This window comes from Triturus cristatus, chromosome 3_2 (assembly GCF_964204655.1).
Source record: "Triturus cristatus chromosome 3_2, aTriCri1.1, whole genome shotgun sequence".
Taxonomy (NCBI): domain Eukaryota; kingdom Metazoa; phylum Chordata; class Amphibia; order Caudata; family Salamandridae; genus Triturus; species Triturus cristatus.
Window position 1 is genome coordinate 851,775,750 of NC_140584.1, and position 19,758 is coordinate 851,795,507.

The window sequence follows — 19,758 nt, forward strand, 5'->3', positions numbered from 1 at the left end:
CGACCATGTATTCCTTGACTTGCATATCTCGCCATGGAAGGCAGGGACCCCAATGCGGAACATCTTCAGCACACCATAACCTTCCAACACTACTTGTGATTATTGATCAGTGCCCGGATGTCCCACTTCGTAACCATGAAGAGGCTGACCTTCATATGTGCAGTATTAGACAGGACCATCGTAAAGGGGTTTTCCTCTTCTCAGAGGATTATAGACATTCATAATATGTTTCTGATATTTCTTGGTGTTAATCTGATTCTGGCTTCTGTTAGTGCTGCACGCTGGATGGTGTATAGGGGCCCATAAGTGGTGTCTGCAGTGAGTCCATCCTTGGGAGAGCCTCAAGCTTTGAGTGCAGATTGTTGACCCTCATGGTAGGTCATGCCTGCATCCTTACAGTTTTGCGGATGCCTTCTTATTGGGCTAAGGGGACTGGGCGAAATGACAGCTCAAGGCCTTTTTGTTCAAGTGCTGTGTAGTCTGTCTTTCACTGAAGACTTTTCTCCCTACCATCTCTGTGAGCACTATTTCCATCCTTTCAGGTAACTCACAACCATCCATTCTATCAAAAGCCATGTTGGTGTTGGATATTGGACCCTCTATTGGGAGGATTTGCCCCAGTTCCTCTGGGTGCTGCAGCAGGGTATATTCCGAGTAGTGGCACACTTTGAGCTACTATCAATGTGAGGGCAGTGAGAAATCGAAGTGAGAGGCTTGACCTTCTCCCTATCGGGATGTCCTAGCATGTTTCTCTTTGTCACTGCTCGGAATAAGAGTTGTAGATCAATTTTTATCTATTCATTTACCTTACGTGGTTCTGTGGGGACGACTTCTTGTTCATCCGATCAGAGTCTTCTCTACACATGCCTACTAAATCCACTTATTTTAAGGTCCTAGAGTAGGTGTGGTAGGACCTGGCACAACTGATCTGATCACCCCAGGTTAGGTAGACCTTCTTTTGTAGCAGAATTATCGGGGCTCCACCTCAATCTTCTGGGACGGCAACCTGATTTTTGGCGATTGAAAAGTGCCAACTAGAGATCCTCTTTTTACTGTCAATAGTGGCAGACATTATTCTGTGTTCTCGAATACCTACTATAAAACCAGTTTGTGACCCACTGACCAGAATTATCGTGTTTGTGCTAGTCTTTTTTCTTTGATGGTATTCTATTTTACCTACATGAATAAAAGATGTATTCTTATTAGAAGCAATAGCTATAAACATTTAGATTGGCTGTTATTTACACAGACACAAATGTAATTTCCTAATAATACCTTTTGTATTAGGCCACTGATATTGAAACCATGAAGAAGTTCCTGCTCAACAAGAAACCTCACGTGGTGGCAATTGCTGGGGAGAACCGGTAAATGAAATGCTTGCATGCTTTCTGAACTGACATACATGAGTATTCTAAAACCACTGTGTATTTTATTTTGGAAGCTTGCTCTTTCACTGTGTTCATAACAGATTATAGTTTTGCTACTGCTTCTAGGCTGTAATGTAGTGAATGGTTTGTAATTTTCAAGGAAGGGACCATATTGTAAGAATTTAAACCGATTCAGGTCTTATGGAAAAAATGAAGCTCTTTCCTTGAAAATTTAATTCTGAGCCACAGAGATCATTGAAAGTCTGGTGTGTGACCTATAAAGTCAAGTGTTTGTAGCAAATACAGTTTGGACACTCAGATTCTCATTTCCCGTGGGCTGCTCTTGGAATAGAAGTCCTTGGCACAGTTGCGAAAAGTTGTGCCTCCTCCGAAATAGATAAGCCTGTTCTTCCCCCATTGATGATGACTATCATGGAAGACCATTATAGCTGTTACTTATTTTTAATTTTCAGTTTACCATCAAAGCTAGGCTGGGATGGGGGGGTGGAAGGGGGTGACTCCCAAAGAGTGCACTATTCTTAGTGCCCCCTTAATTCATTCTGTGTGTGGACAGGCAGCGGTAGCAGCAGATTTGTAATCCAGCTGCACCGGTATTTTACTCCTGTTTGAGGACATTGCCTACTAGCTCTACTGTTAAAGTACTTAAGTGCCCCACCATGCCAACCAAGCCTCCTGACCCTCCAAATTTGGTTGACATGTATTGCGAGTGTTTGTATGTGGTTGTCGGTTTATGAATGTATGTGTGTGTGTGTGTTCTGTTGGGTGGACTTATGCAACCTAATGAATCTGCACATTTTAAAGAAACAAAATGATATGCAAATGTCAGTGACTGGTTAGTTTACCGTGCAGCATTCCAGTCCACTGTTTTTGTTTTTTGCTTATTTTGTCACTCCACCCAGTGATACAAATCAGCCATGCTCCTGCTCCATTGGAATAATTAAGCCCAAACTGCCATTTCATATCACTTCTAAATGGGAGAACAAGCTTACCCAGACTGTTTTCATTCTCTTTGGGCCTCATAAATGAGGTACAGCTTGATTTCTAGGCAACTGTGAGCTACAGCCTCCACAACATGGGGCATAGCTGCACAAACTGGTAGCCTTATTTGTGTTAATCCTTTCTTTGAGAAGTTTGATTTTTGCATGTTGACATGCCAGCCTCCACTTATAACTTCTCAGGTCCACCCCCTAGAAGACTTTTCTACTTGATGGATGGGTGGTGGGCGGACCTATTCCTTTGTTCAGAATAGGTTTCAGAACGGCATTGACAGTTGTAGATGACGATGGTAAGAGAGAGCAGTCAAGTTTATTTTTTGTTTGCTTAATTAGAATCATATAGTGTAGGATCTTAAAACATACTGTCATTATGAAAACAATACATTCAGCACTATGACCTCAAAGTTGTACCGTTATTTAGGCTGTAAATTTCACATATATTAAAAAACGTATATTGAACGCATTTGATCTGTCTTTATTTTAAGTCTAAAAATCATACCGTTATATATACGAAGAGAACTATACATAATAAAATCAGTGATTTTAGGCACATGTAGTTTTTCCTTCTTACACATCTAAAGATCCTCCTTAAAATACCTTTTAATCTAAAATCGTATTACAAAACCTGATATCCTTCTCACCATTGCCATGGCTCATAAATATGTATCTTTTGTGCTAATCGTGCTGTACAAAGTAAATTCTATGTATAGTTAATTTAAAAGCCTTTTAACAGTAGATCTTTAAATTTAGACCGCCAAATTGGCTATGTTCAAATCACAAGAGTCTAGTTTCCTCTTTGCTAGATCCAAACATTTTGCGAAATTTGAGTTCATGTTTGTATCCATTGACTTAAAACTCACTACCAGAGCTTGTCTGCAGGTTCAAACTCTTCGAGTATTGAAGTGTTTCTTTAAATATCCCCTTCTTTCTTCCATCAACACTGGGCATATGCAGACTAAGTGGATAATGTTTTCTCCCCGATTTTTGCATAGTCGATGGGACATAGGATTTGAAGATCACAACCATGCCATTGCATTAGCTGATGCAGAAAGTAAGCCAAATCTTGCTTTAATAAATGTCTGTTATAGGCATGTGTGCTGTAGATACACATGCTTCGCATACTTCTGCCATCTAGTGTTTGGTCCCGATGTTTGCAAGTTATTTTTCTTCAAAGAAGTCTTTTCCAGTCACGAGGTAAGGTGACTCCTCCTTTCGGTGATATTGCGTTTGGGCATTGACTCTATTGTTAGACTGTTTTCTTTCCGCCATCTGGTTCGGACAAGGTTTCTGGTGCTCCGGTTTGAAACCGTTCTTCGGGTTTCCCTCGGTGTGCAATCCATTGTACCCTTGACTGTGTTGTTATCGTACTTGTTTCACTATTCTCTGTGTATTGAATCGATCGGGGAACTCTCCATTTTCGGTCGTAGACATTGCGGGAGGCCTTCAGGCCTAGCTGCGTCGGTTTACTTTGTTCCGTACTAACCAGCCTTCAGCCGATGGAACGGACTCGGTTTCAATTTTTTTCCTCTGCGCCACTCCAAGTACCCTCGCACCGACCTGCATAAAGTCTGCAACTTGTGCCTCTCACCGGAGCACAAAGAAGAAGACTGTGAGGCTTGACGGTTGTTCTGATCGAAAAAGACTCTATGGGATCGTCGGGCTCGACAATGAGAAATGCAGTGAGGAATCATACAACATACTCCCGATATCTTCAGAGAAGAATCCGAACATGAAGAGGTCGAAGCTTCGGCAGCGGAAGAGGAGGAAGCCTTCTCTATCTCAGTCTGATTACGAGCTGGAAATCGAGTTGGAGTCCGAAGACCATCCACCGGGACAGGGTGCCGTGAGTACAAATGTCCCTTTACCCCCCAAACTCTCTTTGACCAAACAAAAGGCTTCGGCACCACCTCTGCCTTCGGGCCATGGTCAGCACAGAGAAGATGTTTCAGTTGCTCTGGCCTGGCACCGAATCAACCAGTCAAGCCTTCCAGCTCTGGACCATGTCGAGAAAAGCAGTCTTCTGAACCGAAACCGTCTGCTCCGAAGGATAAAAAAGACCAGCCTGGTTTGGCACCAAAACCTTCGGCGACGAAATCGAAAGAGGGACTTCCCAAGCCTCCGGAACTGATCCTGGACCTTATGAAATAAAAGCTAGACCCTAAGCAGAAGAAAATCTACATCAATCCAGATACTGAACAGATTTTGGCAAAAACACCATCCAAAAGGAAAGTTAGCTCAGAAGACACTAGTTATAACCACTGGTGTATTGCCAACACAGGGCCTACTAGCCAGGTATGATAGAGCCCACTCGGGTGAGATGGAAGACCTACTTCAATACCTCCCAGTGGTGCATATAAAAAAAGCACAGGAATTAGTACAAGAAGGTAAACTCCTATCTAATTCCTCCATTAGATGTGCTGGTGACACTGCAACAAGGGGAATTAACACAAGCATTCTCCTACGACGACATGCATGGCTTAGAATTTCAGGTTTTATACCCGAGGTTCAGCTGTCTATTCTGAATACCCCTTTTAACAAAGAACATCTTTTTGGGCCTCTAGTAAATGAGGCCCTTAGAAAAAATGAAAAAAGACAGATGTTGCGAAGTCTATGGGAGCGCTTCAGTCCCCATCAAACAAAAGTTCTTTTTGCTGCTTATTTTGTTGAGGAGGGTCCAAAAGTTTCTCCTCAGACCCTAATGCTTCCTCCTATAATGGTACACACAACCCTCTCCCTATAGAGGTTTCTATAGAGAAGGGTACAGAGGAAACTATTTCAAAGGTAGCGGTAAAAGCACGCCAACACGTAACTCCCCTTTCCCCAATAAGCAGTGACTTGCCTACATTTCCCCTCTGATCACTTAACACCTGTCGGGGGAAGACTTCAGCAATCACTCCCCATTTGGCATTCGATAACCTCAGACAAATGGGTACTAGACATTATCTGACATGATTATTGCCTGCAGCTCACCAGCAATCTTCCTCTTCGCGCACTCACTCTCGTCAGAGCTCCTACATCTCCTCAAACAAGAGGTACAAGCTCTTTTAGCAAACCATGCCATAGAACCAGTTCTATTACAATACCAAGGTTAAGGGGTTTACTCTCTGTACTTTCTAATCCCCAAAAAGGACGGCTCCTTAAGACCAATTTTGAACCGAAGAATGTTAAACCTATACATACTGTCAGAACATTTCCATGTGGTTACTCTTCAATAAGTGCTTCCCCTTCTAAAACAAGGCGATTTTATGTCCTAACTGGACTTGAAAGATGCATACATTCCGGTTCACGCAGCACATCGCAAATTCCTCAGATTGGTGATAGCAGGAAAACATTATCAGTTCAAAGTACTCCCATTCGGAGTAACTACTGCTCCCACAGTGTTCACAAAATGTCTAGCAGTAGTGGCAGCACATCTCAGAAGACAACAGATTCAGGTCTTCCCATATCTACTCAATTGGCTCGTCAAAGCAACACACTCAGACTACATCAGACATACTCCACCAATTGGGTTTTATAGTCAATACGCAAAAGTCTCACCTTCAGCTTTCACAAATACAGTCCTATCTGGGAGCGACTCACAGCTCTAGCCTCTCACCATGCAGCCAGAATTCGAAATATTCAAACTCTGTTACTACATTTTCAAACTAACCAATACTTAACAGTCAGGACTCTCATGCAACTGCTAGGAATGATGGCATCATGCATTGCAATAGTGCCTCATGCAAGATTACACATGTGTCCCCTACAAGAATGCTTAGCACGTCAGTGGAATCAGTCACAGGGTCACAGATCAAGTGTTGGTAGACAGTCGCACCAATCGCTCTCTGCAGTGGTGGAACACACAAAACTTGTCAAAAGGGCGGCCCTTCATCGACCCTATTCCACAGATCGTACTATCAGCAGACGCAGCTCTCACAGGTTAGGATGCCCATCTTTACAATTTGGGAATTCAGGGTCAGCAGGATGCGGCAACAAATATATGAGTGGGAACTTCATCCTCAGGTTCTCTTTCCATACGTTCAAGAATAGGGATTCCCACAAATAGATCTGTTCGCTACAGTGGACAACTCAATATGCCCAAACGTCACCTCCAGGTTCCCACACCCTCTATCCAAAGGCAATGCCCTGGGGATGAATTGGTCAGGGATATTTGCCTACGCTTTTCTGCCTCTCCCTCTCCTTCCGTTTCTGGTTCGGAAGCTCAGGCAAACATCGCTCACACTGATTTTAGTGGCTCCCACATGGGCCCGTCAACCGTGGTTCACCACACTCTTGGAGCTATCAGTTGTTCCACATCAAAAACTGCATCTCAATTCCAGCCTTCTCACTCAGAACCATGGAGAAATCAGACACCCAAACCCCAAGGAGCTCAATCTAGCGATTGTCATAGTTTGGATATTTAAATTTGCCGCCAGATTGTATGACTATTCTTAAATAAGCAACAAAGCCTACTACCAGAGCACGTTATCCGACAAAATGGAAAAGATTTGTTGTATATTGTAACAACAATGTGTAAGAAAGTGGCTCTGTATATACTGCACCAAAGTAAGGTTCAGTGTGCACAGAGTCCATAGTCCCCAGAGGTTTGACAGAGGCTAAAGTTAGATATAACCTTACTCTCTAAAGTGGTAGCTTGGTCGAGCAGTAAGGCAGTATCATGTGAGAAAGTGCCATCTTTCTTGCATGGTATGCCCCCACTTTTTGCTGAATGTACTTTCACTGAGTGTACCCTGGACTCCTGCCAATCAGGTGCCCAGGGCCTATGTTCCTTACCTAAAAACACAAAACCCAAATTGGCAAACCCTGGCCACATGTCAGCCCCTGGTAAATGGTACCCAGGTACCCAGGGCCTTGTGACCAGGTAAGGCCTCTAAGGGCTGCAGCACTCATTGTGCCATCCTTAGAGGCCCTGTACCCTTACACACACTGCCCTTGCAGGCTGAGTGTCTGGGTACAAGACAAAACAAAGAGTTGACATGGCACACATCCCTGTATGCCATGCCCATCACCTACACTGCCATGGCATACATCAGTCACCCCTCTAGCTTGGTGCCCTATGCCAATGGTGTGGGCACAGGAGCAGGAGCCCTGTGCCCCTACAGTACCCAGGTCCATTCCTGGGCACTGTAAGTGCAGTGCTGCCATTTGAGAGTACATGGTGCTGAGAGCTCGTCAAACACGAACTCCACGGCACCATAATGGCAACACTGAAGACTGAGAAGTTTGGTATCAAACTTCTCAGCACATTAAACCCACACTGATGCCAGTGTGGGATTTAATGTACCAAGCACCCCAGAGGGCATCTTAGAGATGCCCCCTAAAACCTAACCTACAATCCACGTCTGTTCTGAGGCTGCCTAGGCTGCCACACAGCAGACATGTTGCTGGATAGTGGGTGTACCCACCACAGGACAGGGACCCATTGGTCCCTACCCTTCACCTACCTGTAACGCACCTAAATCTGAACCTTCCTTCCCGAGATTCCAGATTCCAAAATCCAAAGAAGAGCTAGAAGAAAGAAGACCTGCCCTGCAGCTGCTAAGAAGAGGAAGACACCAACTGCTTTGGCCCCAGCCTTAACGGCCTGTCGACCCTCGAACCTGCTCCTGCTCCAACCCGGCATCTCTTGTGGCCAGCAACCTCACAAACCGCGGAGGACCTGGCTACCTTTTTACTGTAAACCCCTAGGAGTCCCATGAGTAGAGGCTCTACTCAAAATCTACTTCTAATCCCTGGCAGCAGCCCGGAACCGCGAACCCAGCACACTCTGCACCAGCCAAGCCTGGCCTGTGCCGGAGTGAACAAAGACCACGAGGACGACCCCACAGCAACTGTGACCTCGAGTCCGGCACCCAAGCACCTCCCTCGGCACTCCTAAAGAAGCCTGCAGCCTCAGAACCAGGTGCTCCCCCAACCGCGATCAACAGAGGGTATGATTTCCAGACACCAAAAGGCACCCCTGCACCCGCGGCCCCGAGGCCTCCTGTGCCCAATCCTGGGGTACCTACCTATCCACCAACTACCCAACTTACCTCTCGAAGTGATGGTGGCACCTGAAGAATCTTCGTCCCCGAGCTTGCAGTCTTTTTCTAAACCGGAGATTTCCCTTTGAAATCAATTGAGCGCCCGAAGGCTCAAAAGCACCCTGCACCCAGCCGCCCGAATGGCCCTGGCAGTGAAACCTCTACACCTTTCTACTTCCCCCACTTGCCCTGAGTAAGTGACCAGGAGCCCAGCTCCCACAGCCGTGTGGCCTGCTAGTCCGCAGCCACCAACCAAGGCCCCCCTACCTCTCATAGGATAACATTGGGCCTAACTCTCTCTGCACCCGGCCGCCCTTGTGCCACTGAGGGTGAACCAACTGTACCTACCTGACCCTGGGAGACCCCTGAGTCTATGCCCAGAACCTTAACTCTGCCAGTCGAGTATTTGCCTTTAAACCTATAACTCAATTTTCTTCATAGGGTAACATTGACTGGCTTTTTCCTGAAATTTCTTCTAAGTGTGGACTTTTCAAATCTTAAAATATTCACCAAAAATCAGCCGAGTAACGAAAATGAAAATACTCACCTGCTATTAGGTGTGCTCCCAGTGCTGGATCTTGGTGCCCAGCGCTGGCTCTGAATAATACTTACAACTGTACTTACCAGTAACTCAATTTTCTCCCATAGGAAATCATTGACTGTTTTTCTGTGAAATATCTTCTAAGTGTCAATTTCTGCAATCTTTAAATATTCTTTAAAAATCGTATAACTTCTGAAAACGTAATTGCTTACCTGTTTTGGATAAAGGTCCCAGTACTGAGTCTAGGTAGCCAGTACTGGATTACAAAAGTAACGAAAACATACTATACCTGCAACTTGAATTTTCTTCCATAGGGATTCATTGACTGTTTTCTATGAAATTTTTTCTAAGTGTCAACTTTTAAAATAGCCAAATATTGTCTAAAAATCATCACAGTAATTAAGTCGACTTTTATCACTTGATTCGAAGTACTGACCCAGGACTGAATCTAGGGTCCAGTCCTGGAATTCCAAAAGTAATCCTAAAAGTAAACTGTTACAAATAACTTGAAACTTCCATTGAACTCAATGAATTATTGTGTTTAAAATTGTGTTGCCTATTGCAACGACTTGTAACTTTCTACAAAAGTCAATTGCATATTGCAAAAGTATTTATATAAAGCATCTCATTCTGAGAAAGTATATTTTAATACCTATTGTTGGTTCTAAAATAAAACAAGCATATATTTTTTATATATAAAATATTGGCCTAGAGTACAGTTATTGAGTGTGTGAGACCATTTGCTGGCTGAGTGTGTGCAACAAATGCTTTACAGTGTCCTCTGATACTGCCTTACTGCTCGGCCAAGCTACCACTTTAGAGAGTAAGGTTATATCCAACTTTAACCTCTGCCAAACCTCTGGGGACTGCGGACTCTGTACACCCTGTACCTATTTGGGAACAGTATATACAGAGCCAGTTTCTCACACAGAGGACAGTGTAAAGCATTTGTTGTACACACTCAGTCAGCAAATGGTCTCACACACTCAAGAACTGAACTCTAGGCCAATGATTTTTATATAAAAATATATAGTTGTTTTATTTTAGATCCACAAGTAGGTATCAAAATATACTTTCTCAGAATGAGATGCTTTAGTTAAATATTTCCAAAAGGCAATAGCCTTTTGAATACAGTAGTTACAGTTGTTGCAATAGGCAACACAATTCAAAAACAATTATAACGTTGAGCTCAATGGGAATTTCTTAATTAATGCAATTAATTTCTTTTTGGATTACTTTTCTAACCACAGGACTGGATCCTAGATTCAGTCCTGGGACATTTCCTGGAAACAGGTGAGTAAATGTGTTTTGGTTAAAGGTGTGATTTTTAAGGAATATTATTGTATTTCAAAAGTTGACACTTAGAAACTTTTTCACATAGAATCACCAATGTATTCCTCTGGGAGGAAATTCACTTTACAGGTAAGTAGGGTTATTGTTACTTTTTCTTATGGTGCATCTTCTGTCAACAGTTGAAAGAAATCGTTTTTGTTATACATGGGATTTTTAAGGAATATTTGTTTGTTTCCAAAATCGAAACTTAGAAGGATTTCTGGTAAAAACCAGGCAATGTTATCCTATGGAGGAAAATCAAGTTATTGGTAAGTACGGTTGGAATTGCTTTTCAGGGTCAGTGCTGGGCACCAAGATCCAGCACTGGGATCTCTCCTGATAACAGGTGAGTAATTTCGTTTTCGTTGTTGGGTTGATTTTTAGTGAATATTTTGAAGTTTCAAAACTCGATACTTCGAAGAATTTCCAAGTGAAACCAGTCAATGTTACCCTATGGAGGAAAAGTGAGTTATAAGCTTTTGGGTAAGTACTCGACTGACAGAGTTAAGGTACTGGGCATAGACTCAGGGGTCTCCCAGGGTCAGGTAGGTACAGTTGTTACACCCTCAGCGGCACAGGGGCATCCGGGTGCAGAGAGAGTTGGGCCCAATGTTCGCCTATGGCGGGCAGGGGGCCTTTGGTTGGTGGCTGCTAGCAGGCAGGCCACGCGGCTGTGGAAGCTGGGCTCCTGGTCACTTACACAGGGCAAGTGGGGAAATCTTACCCTTAGTTGGGTGCGGTTGAGGCGTCCCTGGTTGTGAGGCTGCAGGCATCGTCAGGAGCGTCTAGGTGGGTCCTTGGGTGCTGGGTTCTTGGTCAGTCGCCGGGGGGACATCCTCGTGGTCTTTGTTCACTCAGGCACAGGCCGGGCTCGGCGGGTGCAGAGTGTGCTGGATTTGCGGTTCCTAGCTTGGCACCAGGGGTTGTTGCTTGTTTGAGCAGAACCACTGCTTGTGGGAGTCCCAGTCTTTTAGAGGAGCAAGGCAGTCAGGTCCTCCGGGGTTTTCAAGGTTATCCAGTATTGGAGTATCTTTCATAGATTCACATACCCGAGGCGGGAGTCCCACGGTAAATAGAAATGTAGTGCCAAAAGTGATAGTAGTAGGCCCCAAAGAAAAGGCCTAAGGCCTAGATCTTAGCAGCCTATCTACATCATTATGCAAAAGAACCAAAGAATTGGTACCAACCAATCAGTCATCAGCACCCTTCTAGAACCCTCTCAGCAGAGCCAGTTCTCCTCAGATTTTCACCGCACGTCGTGTGGAAGGGAGTCTCCCTGAGTGCCACTCAGTTTTCTACTTTCTTCATCATGTCTGACAAGAAGGCCTTGTTCAAGTCCTGCAGAACCTGCGCCAAGAAGAGGGTCCATGTTGATGACCAGCATGTGGACTGCATCTACTGCCTCTACCCTAAACATGATGCAAAAGATTGCAAAATTTGCCGCACCTTCCCTACTAAGACTCTTAGGGATAGGGAGGCGAGAGTGCTGTTATGGCTTAAGTCCTCTTCAGCTGAAGAGTATGACAGAACCTCAACTTCTAGCAATAGAGCTAGGTCTCATGACAGCTCTTCAAGTGAGGGGGAAAAACGCCATAAATCTTCCCACTCTACTTCTGGCTTTTCTCAGAGGACTCCTCTCATTTCCTCTGAATCAGCGCACTCTCCTCAGGACTCTGATATCAAGGACTCTAAAAAGCCATCTTCGAAAACAGTGAGTAAAAGCCTTTCAAAATCTCTGGCTTTCCCTCCATCATCGACGATTTCTGTAACTTCTTCTGCTCCTTAGTTGACGGAAACTATCTCGACGACGTCTATCACCTCTCTTATTCTGTCGACGAGGATTGCTATCCTGTCAAAGAAGCCCGTCGTCGAGGGTTCGTCGACTAAGTCCGCTTCGAAATCCATATCGACGACGTTGCAGTCGACGAAACCTCCATCGTCGACGAGAGAAGTGTCGACGAAGATACAGTCTATCCCGTCGACGAGCGTCCCGTCGACGAGGGTCCAGTCGATGAAGGTCATGTCGACGGCGATCCCGTCGACGACTATAACTAAGAGCCTGTTGACGAAGGCATCAACGGAGAGCCCGTCGACGACGATACCAGGGGATTTACCTGTTCTGTCTGCGACACCTGCAATGGCGCCTACTCATTCTACTCCTGTTTCTTCCAGGAGTTTTCAGCTTAAAACTTTTCAAAGGCATGACTATAGCGATATATCACCGCTTACTCCCTCTCATCTCCTCGAAACATATGTGCAGGATGAGGATGATGAATATGAGGATGACGAGGACGAAGGGCCCTTTGGAATAGCTCGCCATCCTTCCGAGTTACACATCAAATGTCAGGATGACGATGAGGAGGAGGACAATTATCAAGAACAATACTATCAAGAGGACATAGTTGTCCCTCATCATAAGACTTATCATAGACAACCTCGTCGGAGCGAGATGTCCCATCTGCCTCCAACTCTGATACAAGACCTGCAAGCCATGCTTGCAGATTAGACAGCGATTTCCCCCACAACCTGTCATTCCGCAGGTTCCACCACCTGGGCTGCTTCCGGATACTTTGCCTTCACCTGATGCTCCTGTTCCAACGCCTCAACTTCCAGATCCTCAACATGACCTGTGTCAGGCTCAGGGTCAGGACTCAACCTCTGAAGAGGAATTTGAAGAGGGTGAACTTGCAGATCCTTGGGATTCCTATATTATCCCTATGCCTTCGCCACCCACCCCTCTACCATCTGATTCGCCCCCAGAGGATATAGGGGGATTTCATAATCTCATGCAGCGGGCTGCTGCTAGATTTCACTTGCCGCTTACCATTGAACAGTCTGAAAGCTTTCTCCATGATTTTAAGGAGGAATCAAGAAAGGTCACAAGAGCTGTCCCCATGATTGATTACATCTGGAAAGAAGGGGTCAAGATCATGAAAAATCCTGCATCTGTGCCAGCGGTACTTCCGCGGATAGACAAATACCGTGCTCCGGCCAATAGTCCATCCTGTCTCATTGGCCATCCTAGGCCAGATTCGGCCATTTCACAGGCTGCCCAACAAAGATCTAAATATCCGGCAACACCTATTACTGCACCGCCGGACAAAGGGGGGCGTCGTCTGGATTTGATCAGCAAAAGTTTTTCTACAATGGCAGCTGCCTCCATCAGAGCAGCTAACTCCCTAGCAATAATAGGGCGTTATGACCGCCAAATGTGGTCAGAAATGGCTGGCCTTATTGAACTCATTCCGGATGACAAAAGCGAAGACGCTCAAAAAATTCTATTAGAAGGAGAGCGCGCAGCGTCCGAGACCATAGACTGCGCATTGGACATTGTGAATACAAATTTTCGCCAACTGGCTGGTGCAGTTGTACTCAGACGCCAGGGTTGGCTTAAGGCCACCACTTTCAGACCAGAAGTTCAGACAAAGATATTGGATATGGCCTATGATGGCGAATCGTTGTTTGGGAAACATATAGATGAAGCACTCCAAGCAATAAAGACAGATACTGATACCGCAAGATCCCTGGGTTCCTTGCAGTACAAACGCGGAACCTTCAGAGGTGCAAGAGGGCGTGGTTTTTCCTCTAGAGGAGGGTATCAAATCCAGCAAAATAGACCGTACCAGCCCCAATATAGACAATCTTATCAGTCATCGTACAGACAATCCAACACGTCTGGTTTCTCTCGTCAAGGCGGACGAAAAAGATCGCAAAATCAAGGACGAGACACCAACAGGAAGCAGTGATCTACGCAGGGTGCCTTCCACTCCTCTTCCCCTCCATATGGGTGCGAAATTTCAGCATTTCTGGACAAGTGGCAAGAAATTACATCCGACCAATGGGTTCTAGACCTTGTAAAAAACGGTCATACCTTGGAGTTTGTCTCCAAGCCACCCACCACTCTACCCAAGGGACCCCCTCCCCCCTCGTCTTCACTTATTATTCAAAGAAGCTTTAATGATGCTCCTCAAGAATGCAATTGAGAAGGTTCCATCCCTTCAGAAGGGGACAGGTTTCTATTCCCGCTTTTTTCTCATCAATAAGAAATCAGGGGAATGGCGTCCGATCTTAGACCTTCGCAACCTCAACAGATTCCTCAAAAAGCAAGGATTTCGCATGGTCACACGGGCAGAAATTCTAGGTTGTCTCAATGAGGGAGATTGTCTGGCTTCTCTGGATATGGAAAACGCTTACTTTCACATCCCAATACATCCGAAGCATCTCAAATATCTTCGCTTCACTGTGGCTGGCGCCCATTATTAGTTCAAAGTGCTCCTGTTTGGGCTAAAATCAGCGTTACGATCCCGGGGAATCCAAGTATTCCCGTATTTGGACGATTGGTTACTCAAAGGTCCTTTGGAAAGCGCAGTCAAGATTGCCGTGACAACGTCTCTTCATCTGTTCCACTCTCTGGGCTGACTGTGTACAGGAGCAAATCTCAGTTACGCCCGATGCAGGTCCTTCCATTTCTAGGAGCTCTGCTGGATACCGTCCTGTGCAGGGCATTCTTATCTCACGAACGGCAGGTTCGTCTTCAAAAGCTGGCAATCCTGATTTCCAGAAGAAAGTCAATTTCTGTCCGCGTGTTTGCGTCACTCCTGGGAATGTGCTCTTCCGCAATAAACCTCGTCCCTTTGGCAAGACTTCGGATGAGACCCCTGCAAGAGGAGCTTACTCCTTCAGTGGCAACAGGCTGTGGGTTCCTTCGACGACATCCTCAGTCACACCATGACGCATGAAAAGCGCTCTGCGTTGGTGGTCACAGATGCCCAACCTAGCAGAAGGACTCACTTTCATACAGGATATGTCCTCACTACGGATGCCTGTATGGAAGGATGGGGAGGTCATCTCCAAGATTTACAGATACAGGGAAAGTGGTCTCCAGAGTACAAGAAACAACACATCATCAGCCTGGAATTGCGAGCGATTTTCCTGTCCCTGCAAGCTTTTCTTCCAAGGATTGCAGGTTCATCGGTACTGGTTCGGACCGACAATACCACCATCCTGTTTTACGTGAACAAGCAAGGAGGGACAAGATCAGCAAGTCTATCAAGAGAGGCTCAGGAGTTGTGGGAATGGGTCACACTCCACAACATAACCCTCAGAGCAGAACATGTCAGATGTCTCTACAATACCCTAGCGGACACGTTCAGCAGGGTCCAATCGGACTGCCACGAATGGGAGCTAGAGCAGGCTCAAGTGCTCCGGGTATTCAGAGATTGGGGCAAGCCGGCACTGGATTTGTTCGCAACAAAAGACAACAAGAAATGCCATTATTAAGCGAGCAGATACCCTCAACAGGGGTCAAGGGGGAATGCCCTGTCCATGCGCTGGTCAGGGATTTGTGCTTACGCTTTTCCCCTGATACCTCTAATCCCGAGAGTCATACGCAAGATGAAGACATCACGAACTCCCCAGCACCATGATGGCTGCACTGAAGACTGAGAAGTTTGGTATCAAACTTCTCAGCACATTAAACCCACACTGATGCCATTGTGGGATTTAATGAAAAATGCACTCAGAGGGCAGCTTAGAGATGCCTCCTGAAAAACAACCAGCCTCTGGTGGGTTCTCTGACTGGTACACACCAGCCTGCCCAATGAAAATGTGTGGTGCCTGCACTCCTGTTATTAGGTGAGAATCAATGATATAAGAGCAAATAGGTTAGTTATAGCTGTTGTCAGCGTGCTGTCATGTATAAGGGTTTCAGCCCTAACCCTATCTGTATATATGAACATGAAGAGGTGTGGGGTGATCCACACCTACATGACGCACAGCAATCGCACTCCGGAGAGTTTTCAAGAGGTAGTTTACATTTTTAATCAACCAATATTTTAAAGTAACATGAATGTTTGATATTCAAATAAATGACATAGATTAGACGCGTATTATTTAAACATACGTTATGGGTGAAACATAATTCATGGTTGAAATATTTGGTAAACAAAAACAATCTGTTAAACAATGTAATTTCTTAGACTTCAAAATACATCGATATTTTCAACATTTATCCCAATGCATTTCGGGTTATTAACCCTTCTTCAGGGGATTCAGTTCGTGTGCTCCAATAAACAGTTCCACGTTTATAACACTACAAAAAATTGAAACAATAGTACTTAGTTCACATCAGTAATAATAGGATTTGCACTCATAACCAGAAGTGTGTGAATAAACAAGAAGCCCGGTGTTGTTGAGAGGCAAAGAAAACGTGTTCGTGGCGAAAGAAAAGTTTTAGGGAATATCGTGCAGAGAACGGGTAGTAGGATCAACGCAACCTCTGTTCAAAGAAGAAAAATCCAAGTGAATATAGTGCAGAGAACAACCGAAAGAAGAGGACAGACCCCAACTCGAATCGCACTAATCGAAAACACCATGAATGTTAATATGTCGTACTCACATTCAAGGGTCCAGTCAAGTTTATATGGACCGTGATTATATGGCAACCTCCGGCTATTGAAAAGGTACGAAATTCTTATTAGTGCGTGGACGACTGTGTGTAAACAGTGACTGTCAAGGGAAAGTAGTGAAATCTTACCCTTCCGTGTTCTGGATGTAATCCTATTCGAGTGTTGGACATGTCTGTAAGGATAAAAAGGGCTACATTGAGTACGGTGTATGTCCAGCTACGTTTCACCAATTTAGAGAAAATCAGTACCACATCTTGCATTGACCTTCATAACACGCTAGCAAGAAAAGAAACGTTCTGGATAAAAAAATTGGGTGCTTTGATCCCGGGGGGGCTTAATGATCATATTGAATTTTCTTGTTTCTTATGATTCATGTTTAGAATACGCTCTCCATTTTGGTATGGTAGATTCACGTTCTTCCCGCAGAATTACAGCTTTGTAAAGGATTTGCACTCGTCTAACACATTCTATGTCACAGGTATGATTCATGGGTTCATCAGCAAAACTTGAAGACACACTTACTCAGATTCATTATTTTCTTTTTTCTATTGACACTCACATGCGTATATTTCCGACTCAATATATTGGAAGTGACTAATTACTTTCATCACGTCCGGAAACCACCACACGATTCAATTCATGACTTCATTTTTTCTTTACATTATATTCATTAACACACACGGTTGTTCACAGCAACCCGTGTTTCAACCTAGGACTTAATAAAGTTCTACAACTCACGTCGTCTATAAAAACAGCCTTTTTTCACGTCTCACTATGATGACGCGTTGCTGTTACGTACGCATCAGGATTCCCACGTCTCGCGTTCTTTGACCTTCGACGGGTAAGCCACGATACTTTTGAACTTTCGCTTCCGTGGGACCCTGGTTAACCGACCAGTTCTGTGTCTGACATACACCGTACTCAATGTAGCCCTTTTTATCCTTACAGACATGTCCAACACTCGAATAGGATTACATCCAGAACACGGAAGGGTAAGATTTCACTACTTTCCCTTGACAGTCACTGTTTACACACAGTCGTCCACGCACTAATAAGAATTTCGTACCTTTTCAATAGCCGGAGGTTGCCATATAATCACGGTCCATATAAACTTGACTGGACCCTTGAATGTGAGTACGACATATTAACTTTCATGGTGTTTTCGATTAGTGCGATTCGAGTTGGGGTCTGTCCTCTTCTTTCGGTTGTTCTCTGCACGATATTCACTTGGATTTTTCTTCTTTGAACAGAGGTTGCGTTGATCCTACTACCCGTTCTCTGCACGATATTCCCTAAAACTTTTCTTTCGCCACGAACACGTTTTCTTTGCCTCTCAACAACACCGGGCTTTTTGTTTATTCACACACTTCTGGTTATGAGTGCAAATCCTAATATTACTGATGTGAACTAAGTACTATTGTTTCAATTTTTTGTAGTGTTATAAACGTGGAACTGTTTATTGGAGCACACGAACTGAATCCCCTGAAGAAGGGTTAATAACCCGAAATGCATTGGGATAAATGTTGAAAATATCGATGTATTTTGAAGTCTAAGAAATTACATTGTTTAACAGATTGTTTTTGTTTACCAAATATTTCAACCATGAATTATGTTTCACCCATAACGTATGTTTAAATAATACGCGTCTAATCTATGTCATTTATTTGAATATCAAACATTCATGTTACTTTAAAATATTGGTTGATTAAAAATGTAAACTACCTCTTGAAAACTCTCCGGAGTGCGATTGCTGTGCGTCATGTAGGTGTGGATCACCCCACACCTCTTCATGTTCACACACCAGCCTGCCACCATGAGTCTTGTTTCTGGACCCCTGGGGTGGGAGCCTTCGCTCCCTGAGCCAAGAAATTAAGCCTTTCCTTGGCGGAGGTGCCTCTTCTGCTATCAGGAGCAGGCCACCTTCCTGTCTCCTTCCTTTTCGGCGGGAAGACAGACTGGAAATATTAGGACATCCCAGAATGTGTGCCCACTCCCCAACGTGGGATGAGCACACCAAGGGTAGTTTCTCTTAAGGTCAGTAGCCCCTAAATGTCCCCCTAAATACAGTATTTAGGAAACAGCTCTGAACCAAGAAGACCGATTCCCGCAACTTATGAAGAAAAAGGACGAAAGAAGACGCCCAGCAGAGGAGACTGCAGAGAATAACTGACGTGGCCCCAGCCTTACCGGCCCCTCTGCAGTTTCCAGAGATCCTGCTCCAAAAGCCACCTTATTCTGCAGCCAGCTCTGGGCCTTCAATGCCGTACTTGACCCCGCGTTGGACAGGTCCAACCCCAATTCCCACCATTACAGTCGCACTCAGGGGGTACTACAAGATATTTTGGAGGAAGGAGGGCTAGTGGACGCCTGGCGACATTTTCACCCTCAGGCCAAAGAAGGCACACATTTCACGACACATGCAGCCACCTGGGCCAGACTAGATTACATTCTCCTCACAAGAGGACTGGCGCCGACGCTAAGCGCAGCAACGCAGCCTGTCAGAACACTCTCAGATCATTGCCCAGTGAGAATAACGCTTCATCCGCCGGGTTATGACAAACCCAGGCCTAGTTGGCGATTGCAACCCACAGCACTGTTGGACTCAGTGTTCCAGCATGAGCTGGGGAAAGAGATACGAGACTTCTTTCAACGGAACAAGGGCTTGGTTGATAGCATTGAAATGATTTGGGAGGCCTTTAAGGTAACAATACGGGGGGTTTGCATCTCTAAAAGCTTTGGAGTGCTCCGGGATATACTAGGGACGTTGCGGACTCTGGAAAAAAACCTTAAGGTATTGGAACACCGAATGGAGCGGGGTGAGGGGGGAAAGGTGCAGGCTGACTTTCGGGTATCTCTGTCAGAATACGAAGAAACTGCGCAACGCGAGTCGAGATTCCGGGGGCGGTACTGGGAGGCCCGCAGGTATGGTGAGGGAGAGAGACCGGGGAGGGCCTTGGCTGAGGTGATCGGGAGACCCCGGTTCTCCGGTTACGTTTTGGAGATCTTTGGTCCTGCGGGGACAAGACACAGGGACACTTCACGTATACTGGATACGTTTACCAAGCACTATGC

The 19,758-nt window shown here is 45.1% G+C and overlaps 1 protein-coding gene across 1 annotated transcript in view; it reads left to right on the plus strand.

The window, feature by feature from the left end:
- Positions 1-19,758, plus strand: part of SUPT6H (SPT6 homolog, histone chaperone and transcription elongation factor) — a 1,106,805-nt gene that overhangs the window by 623,551 nt on the left and 463,496 nt on the right. The window contains exon 20 of the mRNA XM_085649126.1: positions 1,288-1,364. Within this exon, the coding sequence (XP_085505252.1) occupies positions 1,288-1,364 (77 nt within the window). The remainder of the gene's footprint in view (positions 1-1,287; positions 1,365-19,758) is intronic.